The sequence below is a fragment of the Hirundo rustica genome, chromosome 2 (assembly GCF_015227805.2).
Source record: "Hirundo rustica isolate bHirRus1 chromosome 2, bHirRus1.pri.v3, whole genome shotgun sequence".
In the NCBI taxonomy this organism is placed as follows: Eukaryota; Metazoa; Chordata; class Aves; order Passeriformes; family Hirundinidae; genus Hirundo; species Hirundo rustica.
The window spans coordinates 111,937,240-111,951,194 of NC_053451.1; the positions used below are offsets into that span (position 1 = coordinate 111,937,240).

The 13,955-nt window shown below is 37.0% G+C and overlaps 1 protein-coding gene across 10 annotated transcripts in view; it reads right to left on the bottom strand.

Annotated features, from left to right (window-relative positions):
• CASK (calcium/calmodulin dependent serine protein kinase) overlaps positions 1-13,955 on the bottom strand; it is a 190,759-nt gene that overhangs the window by 9,520 nt on the left and 167,284 nt on the right. For 5 of the 10 annotated variants that reach the window (XM_040056682.2, XM_040056680.2, XM_040056687.2 and 2 more), the window contains 6 exons: positions 11,502-11,570; positions 10,049-10,084; positions 7,110-7,306; positions 5,772-5,887; positions 975-1,055; positions 794-874 (listed from right to left, as the gene is read on the bottom strand). In XM_040056682.2, coding sequence (XP_039912616.1) covers positions 794-874; positions 975-1,055; positions 5,772-5,887; positions 7,110-7,306; positions 10,049-10,084; positions 11,502-11,570 — 580 coding nt within the window. The remainder of the gene's footprint in view (positions 1-793; positions 875-974; positions 1,056-5,771; positions 5,888-7,109; positions 7,307-10,048; positions 10,085-11,501; positions 11,571-13,955) is intronic. The other 5 variants (XM_040056686.2, XM_040056683.2, XM_040056681.2 and 2 more) reach the window with 4 other exon arrangements.

Below are 13,955 nucleotides of genomic sequence, written 5' to 3' on the forward strand. Positions count from 1 at the left end.
ATTTTCAGTCTTAGAAAATCAGTGAAACTATTTCAGTGCTTCCACAGAGCAGGAACCTAATGCAGGCACGTTATCATGGTGAGTCCATTTAAAAAGCATCTGCAGATAAAATAACTAGTTTCTGTGAAGAAAGTTAAGTGAGTGTAACTCCTGAGCCAGTCAGTCTGAAATAGAGTGGACAGGTAGGGGCTGGATGCTCTTGTTTTGGTGCGCTTAGCTTGAGGAAAAAAGATGCATCTCCAAGACATCATGTAATGGGATCTGCAATTCCTGTAGGGTACTGATATTGTCATGAAGGGATAACACCTCTGTGCTCTTCCTAACCACCCACTGGTAAGCAGTGAAATTAATTGTCTTTTCTTTTACTTAGTGTCATCTCTGGAAACTTGAAGTTATTTTAGGGCAATACCAGTCCTTAAGACTTGGCGGTGTAAAGTGATTAAAACACTAAAAGGTTTCCTCTAAATCCAGCTCGTATTTCTTCTCATGAGAATTATACACAATTAAGAATGAGAAATCCTTAATCCTTCATTCAAAATAGACAAACATTTGGGGTAGAGAGAAGTATGTCTACCAAGAAGTTTTGTGAATAATAAGGAACATTTGATGCACAAGTGGTGTTACTTTCCACCGTGCCCTTTGAAAAAGCCAACGAAACGCACCCAGTCCTTCACAGCTCCCACCTTTAAGGCAGGATTTGTCTCAGCTGAGCTGAACACAGGCAGTAGAACAAGGGGAGTGTTGTCAAGGAGGACACAAACAATTTTGCAGCACGCCGAACCCTGCTACTTACGGGGAATGGGGTAAGCAAATCTGTCCGGGTGTTTTGTGATGAGCGTGTTCTTTATGTGTCTTCTTCCGACACCGTGTGCACCTGATCCACAACACACACACAAAAAAAATCATTTAGAAATATTCCACCAGAAGGGCTTCAAAGCTGTGATGCTATGTTCAGAAAAATAACTGAAGATTACCTAGTAGGACTAGTGTTTTCCTTTTGAATGCTGGCAGCTTTACTACTTCTTCGTATGTGACGAGATCTAATTGATCAAACACTAAAACACAAAAGAAAGCCCCAAAGGGTAAGAAAAAAAAAGGCATATGAAGGGTGACGACAAATTCTGCTACAAATGATAGTTTTATCAAGTTTTAGGTTTATAATACAAAGTAACATGTCATGGAAAACAAAACCATTCATTCCTTATGCAATTTAGCAAGAGTGTTCACTTAAAAATCTGTTAAGAGCAGTAACAAAGCTACCGAGGTGCTCAGCAAAGTTTGCATGTCCTTTCATGCAGTGTTCAGCAGACCACAAAAATCAGCTAGAAATAACAGCATGCCATTCACGTTTGCATTCCTAAGAAATAGCAATACTAAAGAAAAATCTGTAGACAGTGACCGACATGAATACAATATGAGAACATCTATTTACACTGTAGATAGGGATACTTTCATAATCATGTTTTAACAAGATCTATGAGAAATGCACAGAGTGTTAATACTTTGTGGTTATTTATTCTTTCAAACCACACCATTTACTTGTAATTAGAGTTCTCTTTAAACACACGTGCTAATTAAAGTGACATGCTTTTAAAAACTCGTGACAGAATGAAGAATTCTAATGAAAGGTGATGGCATTACAGAAAAGAACCTCCAAAATATTTAGGGAAAAATTGCAAAAGTATTATTTCAGATATCATTTCAACGCCAGTTGAAATTGGATGAATTCCATCATGCCTATCAATCTGCTGTCAATTGGCAGGGAATATAATGATTGACAAATCAAGTTTTGTTCATTAATAACAGCTTATTCCTCCTGTGCCCAGTAACGCATCATCTCTGGTAACTCCTGCTGAATTCTAATGAAAGAAGCAGCCAGGAGGCAGCTATTTATATTTGTAAAAATTACAGCAGCCAGCAATTGTGGAGCAGAATAACGAACAGGAGTTTTCAGTTTTGTATTTTTGCACGCTATGAAAAGGAGGCAGGGGAGACTCCATCCAAACTATGGAATCTCTGAGTGTGCCCCAGTCTTAAGTGGTGTATCCACCTCAGCTATATCCATCCTTTAGGATGAGTGTGGATACCTCAGTTTTTCAATTGGATGGCAGTCCTTTTACCTGAGAAATTCCAACAGCCTCAATTTGGTGAAACTACAAATCGACCAATCGACCCACTCAGCTCTTTAAGGCCTTGAAAAAGATACAGATATGAAAACTTCCTAGTCCATTTGGAGCATTTTGAATTTCATCCTGAAGAAGAATCTCTTTCAACCTTTCCCCAAATACTAAAAGCACGAATTTAGTCATATTTTTCTCCATTCCACAACGGAATTCTTACTCTTGTCCTTTTTGCAACTTCATAGTATTTAAACAAATAAATAATTCATTTCATAATAATGATCTACAACACACTAAACACATGCTAACCACCTAAGCCTGCAAGTATCTTTTTCCATTTAATAATAATAATAATAATAATAATAATAATAAAAATCAATCCTTTATTTTCTCCTTGAACAAAACCACGCTATGTTAGATACAAACAACAGGAACAAACATCAGAAATGACACATATTAATGCCTTCATCACAATGCAGTATGGTGAAGATGTGTCTCAGTCTACATGGATTTAACTAATGATCGTGGGGTTCTCAAATGAAAAAGAAAAACGATAAATTTCTTAATATACAAAGATAGGAGGAATACAGGGCACACTTAAAGACTGAACTTCAATGCTTCTGTGTTAACTAGCTATTAAAAGAAAAGGAGTTCTTGAAAGGAAACAGTAAGAAGCAAATAAAGAGGCATTGTCACTTGACAGGTTACTTACATGCACAGAGGCCATTGGGAGTAAGACAGCATGAAAAATGTACAGGGGTCATTGAGATATGGCTTGTAATATATTAGTAAAATAAAAAGTATATGCACAAAATAAACTTTACCATGCAATAGTTTAAACACAAGGCAAATAAATCACATTAAGAAACGATAAACATATTTTATAAAAGCTCGGCAATTTTCTACGTTATGCACAATATGGAGCATGTTTCTGGCATGTTCTGTTCTTTTCTGAAGCCCTTTCAGCAAAATAAAAAATACATCTGGATATCACTGCAGCGTATCTCTAGACCATTTATAAAAATGTCAGTGAATCTAATAATGGAAAAGCTATTTCATTTTTTCTGTGGGCTTTGTTTTAAAACTGATTTTATACTGATAAAACATAATGAAATTGCCTAATACTCTAATATGAAGCATGGAGGAAAGAACAACAGGATTACATTTTTCTTGTAAAGGAGAATGTATTCGCTTCTAATTCTAAAAAGCAACTGAAATAATCTCCTGTTTACTTCATAAAGTACGTCTGATTTGCAGAATAATCTCATTTCTACTTCCAGTAATGTCTCATATACCACACCAGCTCTGAAATCATTAGCTGGCCACACAAATCTGAGCTGACTATGAAATATTTTACTGGGTCATTTCTCAGCACCCCAGTTCAGTCTCACCCCATAGAGAAAAATAACACACAAGTCCAAACAGATTACACACTGCTGATCAATTTATTTAATTTTGTACTAAGATATAAAGAGAAAAAAATTCTACTTTCCTGTAAGAGCAACATTTTTGACAATGATTATAACCTGTTTTGGATCCAGTAGAAGAAAAGATATGGTTATTCTGAAACAGAAGCACTGAAGGGTTGCAAAGGGCAATGTTGCCAGATTTCTGACTAACAATCCTGGATGTGACAGAGAACTTTAGTGAATGCGAATTCAGTGCCACCTCAGTTAAACCTGAATTCGCATGAGCACCAAAGCAATTCCCAGTATTCATATACTGAATATCCTCTATTTGGTACCATTCCCTGGAATATTACTGGCATCACCTTCAGTACCTCAGGGACACTAAGATTAATAACATTTTTACAAGAAATCTTGATTTCAATCTGTACTCACATGAACTTTTTGACTTAGGGGAAAAGGAAAGCTATTCTGAAGGGAACAATTTCTTTTATGATCATTATCATAATTTTTAATGTTCGTATTTCTAATTTTTGGCAAACACCTGCTCTGATATAAAGCAAATGAAGATAATAACAGGTGAAGGCAGGTGAACTGTGTGAGTCAAAGTGCCAACCTACTCTGAAACGTCCCCCGATGTCAAGACTGCAAAGTCTAGATTCCTTTCAGGAATTTAACTGACAGGAAATCTTTCAGCCTGTTCTGCTCCTACAGTTCTGCCTGCTCCTTCTCCTTCCCTGGCTATCCTTCCTTTAGCTCACTCCCTTCTAGCAGGACCTGCTTAGTCACACAGACATTTTTAGCTCTGTATTTGCACTGAGAGCTGCAGTAAGAAATGTATCTGCCCTAAAGAAAAAGAAGTTCCATGTTTTTTTGGGGTTGTTCTTGATCCAGTTCACAGCATGGGAGGAGCAAGGCTGGGGAATGTGTGCTGGGAGCAACTGCTATCAGTGTTGTGAAAGACTCTGGCTCATAAAATCCAGTTTGCTCTCCACAGCTTTTGTTACAATTATTAAAATGTGGTTGAGTGCTACTGCAATGAAGGGGAAACATTCTGTTACACCAGAAAAAGGAAGGAACCTACTTTAAGCTTTCCTTCTCTGCTTGTGAGAGCTTTCAGGGTAACAAATAGTTTTATATTCACCTGTGAACATCTTAAATGCAACACTGAATTTAAAGAGTATAAAGAACAGTTACTGTCCTTTGACTTTCTTAGAATTTACTTTCAAATTGCTTTTAAGGAAAAGGAAATATTCTGTAATAGTGACACATGATGAGCTCTGATACTGCACACATTGTGCAGGTAAAGACAAATACATGAAAATATGGATTTATACTGTTTAATCGTTGTGTTCAAGAATGCAACTGAAAAAATCCCCCAGAAATTAATGTAATATAAAATACTTTCATTCCACTGCTTGGACAGATATCTATTGTGATTCTAATAAAAATCTCTGCAAGTCTCTCAGGAGACCACAACAACATCACTGAATATGCCATCAATGCAGAAGCAACAGAAAAGTGTTGAAAAGCAGTTTCAGCACATAAAGTATTTTATATTAAAAGAAAAGAAGCCATTTCAGCTCATAAATGACAGGATCATCTTTACTACCAAAACTAATGAATTTTGCCTGACAAGGATCTCTTACTCCACACTTCTAAAATTTTCTAGAACAATTCATTTTTTCAGCAGTCTAAACAAAAGCCTCAAACTCAGGATTCAGACAGAAATCACTGCAAGGAGGCTAAACCTCCACAGCTGGTTCTATTTGGTAACTGCAAAATAACACAGTGACTGTGCAATGCCTCTTATTCCACTTCCAGCTGCACCACTTCAACAAAAATGCTCTTTCATGATGTTTTCACATATGTAATCTGTAACTATAAATACATATTAACAACGATGCTACAGCACAGTCTTCTGTAGAGCACAGTACGGTTATATAGGGTGCAAAAATCATATCCTGGTTGTTTCTAATGCTGCTTTAAACATAAACCCCCAAACAATCTAAGCCTCAATCAGGATAAACGATGATGCACTGATTTTGTGGCAGCTTGCCTCTCACTGACTAAGCTCCATGCTTAAATAGAAAAGAACAAGCAGAGTACTGTTGGTGTAATTAGAATTTTACTTATATTTTCCTAAGTAACTCATTAAGCTTACACGGTAGCTGAACAATTAATGGCAAGGCTTAAACTGCAAAAAATGTAACCTGTTACAGATACCTGCATTTTCCGTTCATACCTGCATTGTGCTTTGCCAAATATTTGTCTTTGTACTGCTTTTTTTTCTTTCCAAACCAAGTACAGCTGGCCTGTTGCTCCTGTTTGGTCTTCTCCATGGCAATACAAGCAACTCGCCTGACATAAGGAGAAAAAACATTTTCTGTTGTAATCAAGGGTCTTTAAAAAAGCTGCACAGAATGAATCAGAAAAGCAAGAGTTTTTTTATAGAACACGAGTACAGTAAAACATTTAAAACAATTTTTTAAATGACTTCAAAGAACATAAATACAGGGGTAATTTGATGTAAGAACATTTTCTTAGAGGTAGATGATGGAAGCTCAGAGATGAAGTGAGCTTGGGAGGAAGGGCAGCTCCTGGAATGAATCCAGACCACTCTGCAGCAGACCAGAATGGAAGAGCACAGAGTCTGGCAAGACCACCAGGGTGTAAATTCCTGCAGAGCAAGTGGTGCTGTGCTGGGGCACTGTTTGGAGGTGATCTTTCGGGTGCAGCACTGCAAGGGACCCTGCTGCAATGTGCACCTGTGCCTCCCTTACATCAGGGCTTGCACAGAGCTCAGGAGGTGCAGCTGAAGGTCTTGTCTGCCTCTGTTTCTCTTCTGGCAAAATCTCCCTTCGCCAGTCCAGGAGGCACAGCAGCTGGGCAGAGCTCCAGTTCTGTGATGTAGCAAACCCTGGACAAAGTATTTTGGGCTACATTATCCACGCTGATAAAATTCATTAAGTTATGGCCGTACCTTCCAAGGCCCGGGACTCGCTTGCCAGAATTTGTGCTGGCAAAAATTTTGAAATTTTTTCTAAACAGCTCCTGCAAGAGGCTGTTTAAGGGCTCTGCATTGTTCAGTGCCACTGCTGTTCACTGAACCTGCCACTGGTACTGTGATTTTGTTCTGCTTTTTGACATTCACGCGAAAAATGGAAGAAAATCCTCCCTATTCCTGCAGCACTTGCATGTAAACAGTACTAATGAAACCCCTGGTTAGAAGCTGAAAGAGAAATTAATTTGACCCTCTTAAATAACCAATCTGCATGTAGCCATCTTCAATCCTAGCTTCCTACAGTATACCAAAAAGCACAATGTTTATTAGCACAGGAATTTATTTTTTTTAATGTAACCACACATATGAAATTGCATGTAGCCCTTACTGCTGTGCATACATGAGAAAAAAAAAAAAAATCAATACCACACAAATTGAATAAATAGATTAACTTAGGGGGGGAAAAAAAAAAAAAAGTAAGAAAAAGAATTCAAAGGCCAGCTATACAACAATGAAGAGTATGAAAGACAGAAATAAAATCAAAACTAAGTTCATTTTAATAGAAAACTTAAGTCATACCATTCCTGAAGCTCAGGAGAAGGAATAAGACCTGCAGTACCATTTTTGGAGTTCTCAAGTTTACCCTGCCACCAGTTATGATCGTCTTTGCTAATGATTTGGATAATATCACCAACTCGGAATCTGATGCCAGCTTCTTTGCAAGGAATGAGGTCATCCTTTGCTGGATCATATTCAAATTGTGCTCTTACATAGATCTACAAAAACAAAAGAGTTTGTAAGAGACACTGCAATATCATCATTGGTATGATATTCAGAGTAACAGGTGAAAATCTGATCTGTGAATGAATGCAGCTACACATATTGGTTGCAATAAGCAAAGAAAGAAACAAAAAAGGAAGATGCCAAAGCATTAAGTGATAGTTGAAAATGAAAATGCCCCCTCCAGCAAATGATGGAGACATATGATGTTATTTCAACAGCTCATGGTTTCTACGTTCTATAGAACCTGAACAGCTAAAATGTAATAGACACAGGGAGTCCCTCAAACAGTTATTAACTACCACAAATCATTACAGAACACAACCCAGCACCTTACAACTCAATCTGTAATGTACTTTCCAACGGAAGTCCCATGGTATGTTTTAAAAATTCCTGGGACAGGAAATTTTAGTGGGCAGCATAAAGGACTTTGGCTTTATTAGTGACCTTCAGAATGAAAATTTTTAAGATTTAAAACATCAAAAAATTTTTTTAGGAAGTCCTGTATTGTATCTACCAGAGGATTACTCAGGAGGAATGTGGAAATTCTCTCTATGGGTTTTTCAGTAAAAGTCTGCTCCTGCGTAAATAAAGTTCACAATTTAAGCAAGTTATTCTCTATGGAACATCAACAGAAAGAACCCAGACTTCATAATTGAAAAGATTACACCAATCCTTTCCCTGTGTGTTACTGAGGTCTCAACCCTAGAAAATAAAAATAAAAGTGATCTCCAGTTTTGGTTGCTAATTGGAGCCCTGATGCTAATTGGAACCCAAGGATCTTAAAAACAAAATTACAGTTCATGAACTTCCAACATCACCCTGCAGCATCTCAGACAGCCTTGTATACACATACTGCTGATTTTCTTACTAAAAATAGACTAGATTTAAAAATCCCCAGCAATTACATTGCAAGGTAATATCCCTCTTAGAAACTGTAACAATCTCTTTCCAACTCTGCTCAAATTCTGTGCTCCAATAATAGCTGTAGCTATGCAGTGTTAGCACCATTCATGGCACTTAAAAACGTAATCCAATCTGCACCTCGACATATGAATAAATTAACTTAAAATGGCTAATCACTTTTATCTCACATCTGATGGATTTTTATTGGTTTGCAGTGAGAGCATCAGCTGACAACTTTTAATACATGAAATCTGACCCTCGCTCCTGCTGTGCATTGAGTTTAAAAAAGCAACACAACTTCTTTTAATTACTTGAGAAATAGGGTATTTTGAAACCAATTATGTTTACTTAGTAATTTGTTTTCCATGAAGCAATCAATATTGAGCCAATACTTTATTTTGCCTGAAGTTTATTCATGTAGGTCAAGAAACATCAGCAGTATTTTTACTGCCTAGAAACTTCCCTAATTTTCGAGTCCCTGCTCCAGTTTGATCCATTATCCACCATATATTGGCAGTTCATGGAACATTACAGACTTCCTTACACATAAAATATATATCTATTAGCCAAGCCCTGTTTTCCAGGATGACAAGAAAAATATGCTGCTTCAATGGGAAAAATCAGGTAAAAATTGAAAAAAAAATCAGGTAATTATAAATGGTATGAGTAAGAGAAACACCATTACTTTGGTATTGCCTTGAACAAAGTTCCTTCTCCTAGGGAAAAAAACCCTATAAGGAGCAAATGAAAACCTAACATAAATGTCTGGAAGGTGTTTCATGGAGCCTTTCCATGTTTACATTCAGGCAGCTTCAGAAGAAAATGGGAAGTTGAAAGAATCATAGAGGGCTTTAAAAATGGGAAGCGAAATGAGAGCAAACCTTGCAATAGCAGTTCCAGACAACAGTAAAAAAGAGTCTCAAAGGCAAGAGTTAATGTAGCTGATCGACCACTTGAATGGAACTGCAAGAGCTATTGTAAAAATTCCTGGTAGACAAGGAGGCTAATGATTTACAGGGTTAAAAATTCAGAGGTTGATAGTGGAAGGACTAAAAATAACTGGAGCAGTTACTGGAGATGGATCACAAATCACAGTATGTGCTCATCTGGAGGCTGCAGTAAAAGAACAAAAATTCTTAAAACTGCAAAGAGAAAGATGAGGAATCCTCTGAGGAGCCCCATGTGCTTTCTCGGAATCTTCTGGAGAGGGAAGATCTTTCTCTGACCTGTGCTGACTTGCACAACCACCAGGTGAAGGTAACAAAGTTAAGGGAGGTTATTGAATGTGGGACTTAGAACTGAAATTTTAAGAGACCATCTTCAGATTTATCAAACCTCTGCAGAAACTGCCCTTAATGTTTTTCTTTGAAAAACTTTGTTAATGTTAATAATTAGTTTCAGATAAACTCAAGCTTTACACTCTTTGTCAGTGCAGTATTTTAGAGTTTTAGACACCTGCCCTACTTGTCTTCATTCCAGCTAAAATAGAAATTTGAGCTTTCCTCCAAGATTAAAACCTGCACAGGTCACTGCAAAACAGGAAGTCTATTAATGCGTTCTGAACTAAATCAACATCTCCAGTTAAATTCACAATGACTTTGTAACTCTCACACATGTGGACACATGGAAAAAAAAAAAACAAAAAACCAACCTATTTTGAATTAGCCACAAACAAATGAGTTAAAAAGAAAAAATGAAAAAAAATGGAACAAGTTTTCCAAGCTTAAATGTTTTAGTCCAGCACATACAGAACGTGAAGGGGGGAAAAGGTAAGCAGGGATGTTTGCTAGCAGCTAAGTTTACAAAAATGCCCATGGAGGATATCTATTCACCTGTCGTCCTTTTGGTTGTGTTGTCGATGGCAAGTCCTGCAGAATAAAGTCAACCCAGGAGAAGAAATTTTCATTTTACTTTTTAAGGGTACATAACACTGTATGTTAGTGATTCATACTACATTACAGTAAAATGGCAAGTTAGACGAAAGTATAAAGCATTGACCCATGTTTAGAAATAACTTTTCTCTTAAAGAAAAATCAAACCCAGGCTGTTTAGCAGCAAGCTGAAGAAAGCAGGTAAAAAGTTTAAGCAGATAGAGAATGTGCTTTTTAATAAATAATTCAGCATCTTCAACACAAAAGCACCACCAAGTGAAAGAGGCTCTTTATGTGAACGCCTTTTCCACTTAAGTATCAAGTTTTGCTTTTAAAAGAGAGAGGCTATTATAAATATTAAAAAAACTATGATAAAAAATGTATAATGTGATCAGCTGTGCTGAGAATTAAGATTACAACTACTTTCGTGTTCTAAATTTAATTTAATCCACAAAAATGTCTTAAATTTTTCGTTCACACAGTTATTTTTCATTCTACTAATTAATAAGCACTTTACCTTGCGGCAAATAATGTCTAAGTTGCAAGTTTTATTAACAGTTAAAGAAATAGTTACTTGGTTTTGTGTTTTTGTTTTTAGCTAGTCCCATGAACTCATGATATTGACAGCACTCACTGAAGAAACTTGTTTGTAGTTACTACATTGGTGCAAACAACAACAAATGATAAACAACACGAATTTTAACATTAATGTGCTTTAGGAAGAACGGGAGATGGACAGCACCTTTCTACCCGAAGACATACAAAACAGAAGTACTTTGTGTTAAAGATGTGATGGTAATAGCTTGGTTTGTAGTGCAGTTTAAAGCCACTTCCTTTTGCTTTCCATATCCAGGCAAGGCTCATGTTTCACACAGTATGTGCACGTACCACGACAGCAGAGAGCACACCAATTCCTTAACTCAGATAGCGGAAACTAGTACACGTTCCAGAGGGCTCTCAAAACACAAAGCTTACAAAAATAATAATAATAAAAAAAAAAATCTAAAATGTCTTGGGATACCGACTGCACAGTTACTCTTCCTTCAAACTCTGCTTCCGAAGTTTGGGATGGAAATAAAAGTTTCCACTTTAAACCTCTGCTCAGTTTTGAGGAAAGTGCTGACAATGATTTAAGGATGACTGAAGTGTCACAGTACAGTTATTAACATTGAATTCACTGTACGGCTTTCAATGAGAAGAGTATGTTGGAAAAAGCCCTCTAAAAAAAAAAGAAAAAAAAAAAAAGAAAAAAAGAAAAAAAAAAAAAAAGAAAAGGGGGTGTTACATATCCAATAACCTGGGTTCTCTCAGCAGGACAAAATTTTCCACTGACCACATGATAAGTATAACAGTAATGGCAGATGAGCACCAACAAAACTTTCACACTTTCTCTGTGTGGAACTGGAAATCTTACCGAAACAGAATTGTTAGTGCTGCTATGACCATTAGCGGGGGACTGTCTGGATGTAGAGGGGGAATCTCTCTGAAATAAGACACAAGGTTCATTAACAACACAACACTATCACAGGAACACAGATATATTTCAAAGAACAGTTACATCCACAGCCTTATAACCATTTGCTTAGCTGCTTCATTTGTGAAAGCTTCCACACCACTAACTCTTGTAGATCTGAAAAGTTTTTCCATGGCTAAAGATTCAGGTTTGACATTTTGATTTATCTGAGTAATAACTATTCTTATGTTGCTTTCAGCTTTCTAATGACTGGGACTTCTGAGATCTCCTGTGGCTGACAGTGCTACCAGCCCTCAGTCATACACCAGTCTTGGTTAAAATACCCAAAAGTTATTCTCTGACCAGTGTTTGGAATAGAATCACGCCCATATCCTGTTTTAAAGGTGTTTCTGATTATTTTTTCAGCTATGTGGTGGTTGTCAGTGCTGATCAGTCTCTACTCAGCAAGATGCATCTCTCCCTGCAGTGCCTCAAAGACACTGAGGAGAAAGCTGGATTCTCCCTCCTCCCTTCTCATGCATTTTAAAGCACAATGAGGGTTTTCCTCCAACATTCATATGGGCTTTAAAGTATCAAACCTTGCCCAAATACAGCACTTTAAAAAAGCCAACTCCCCTGACCCAGGCTGCCCTTCCGAGACAGCAGACACTGTGTGCACACTGGGAAATTCTACAGGAAGGATAACTGGAATTTCTGCTGGGGTTTTTCAGAGCAATCCTTTTCACATGCCATTTTGACTGTATAATGCTTAATTCCATGAGGTCAGGTAATTGAGCCATCTCTTCTGAAAATAAAATAATCCACTCATACATAGATAAAAACCAAACCATTTACCCTCAAAGGAAATCTGGAATGTAATATTCCATGTCAAAGGTCAGCTTAGGAATGTCTGGTCATTTTGTGTAACATCAAGGACAGCAGAGAAAAAGGGCTAAAACAGTCTTCTACAAAAACAGAGTTAACCCTGCCATATTTTATCAATACAAGTACCTTTTGTGAACAATTAAAAACCTGGAGCTAAACTGTTCATGCAACATTAATCAGGGATTAATGCCACAAACACAAGAACAAAACTTGCTTCCCACAAGCATTTGCAGTGTGTAACAGAGTGAGGGAAATCAGCTCTAATTCTAATTATAAAATCACTCCAGCACAAGTTTAAAATATTCAAATAAGAGCAAATGAACCACTCATTACTTAAAAAAAAAAAAAAAAAAAAAAGCAAAAGCAAAAAAAAAAGCCTAAAGGAATCAGTATTCATCAGTATTCCCCCTTTTTTTTTTTTTTTGTGTATGGATTATCAGCATCACCTTTCTCAAACTGTAACCAGGAGAACTTTTTTCAAAAAGGCTTCCTTGCTTTATAAAGAGATTTTCTGCTTGCTCTGCAATTCTGTCTCCGCTATTTTCTCACTTTCAAGAGGTGAAAATTCAATTTTAACTATCTTTTTTAAAATATGGTTTGTTAAGAACTGTTGACAGTGACGGTTTAGCAAGGGAAAACAAGGGAAAGCTTTGGAAATTGATGCAAGCACCCAAATCATTTGGAGAAAAACAACTTTAGATAACGCCACTATTTCTGGACTGTCTTGAAAGATTCTGCCTTTGAAGGAAATTTTCTTGGTTTGAGACTATTTTGATTTGTATTCCTCCAGCAATTCTCAACACAAGACAGCACATTATTCAAAGCAAGTGTTCATCACAACAAACTGAGGAAAATATACATTTTCAGTGCTGTTGGTGATTTCAGTACTGTCAGAAATAATCTAACAAGTTAGTCAAGAGACGTATTTTTATCTGTGACTTTTACATAATTAGGCTGTTCTGTCACATTTGCAGAGGCAGAGATCCTTAAATTTCTAGGGACAGGTCTAGTCCAGACTAGACTCAAAAGTTAGGAGAAAAACTGTACTATGAACAATCTAATGAGACCAATCAGTGAGCACAGAGATCCTTGGAGAATAACAGGACTGGCATGGAAAACTTCAGTTTTGGTTGTGAGTTTGTTTCTCCAGTAAATCAGCAAAAGCCCTACTTTTCCTGGGAGTAGGGGCAGAAAAACGTTTGGAGGATCCAATGATTCTGAGTAATGTAGAAAGGTTATTATAATTATATTTTAGTAAACTTTACTGTCTGGACTTCCCAGCCTTCTCCAGCCCCAAGACAAAAAAAAGCCAGAAATCTTTGGGGTCATCACTATTCAGGTGAAGAGCCACAGAGGCAGAGCCTTACAGGAAACAACCACAGTTATTTCCAGATGATGGCAAACCCAGTTTCCTGTTGTTTCCTTGGTTTTAGGTGTGGTTTATAAATGATAAACAATGCATTAGAGATGCAAACCTACAGAGAACTCAGTGATGTCTTGTTAATATGACCTGATCAAATTAGATACTGA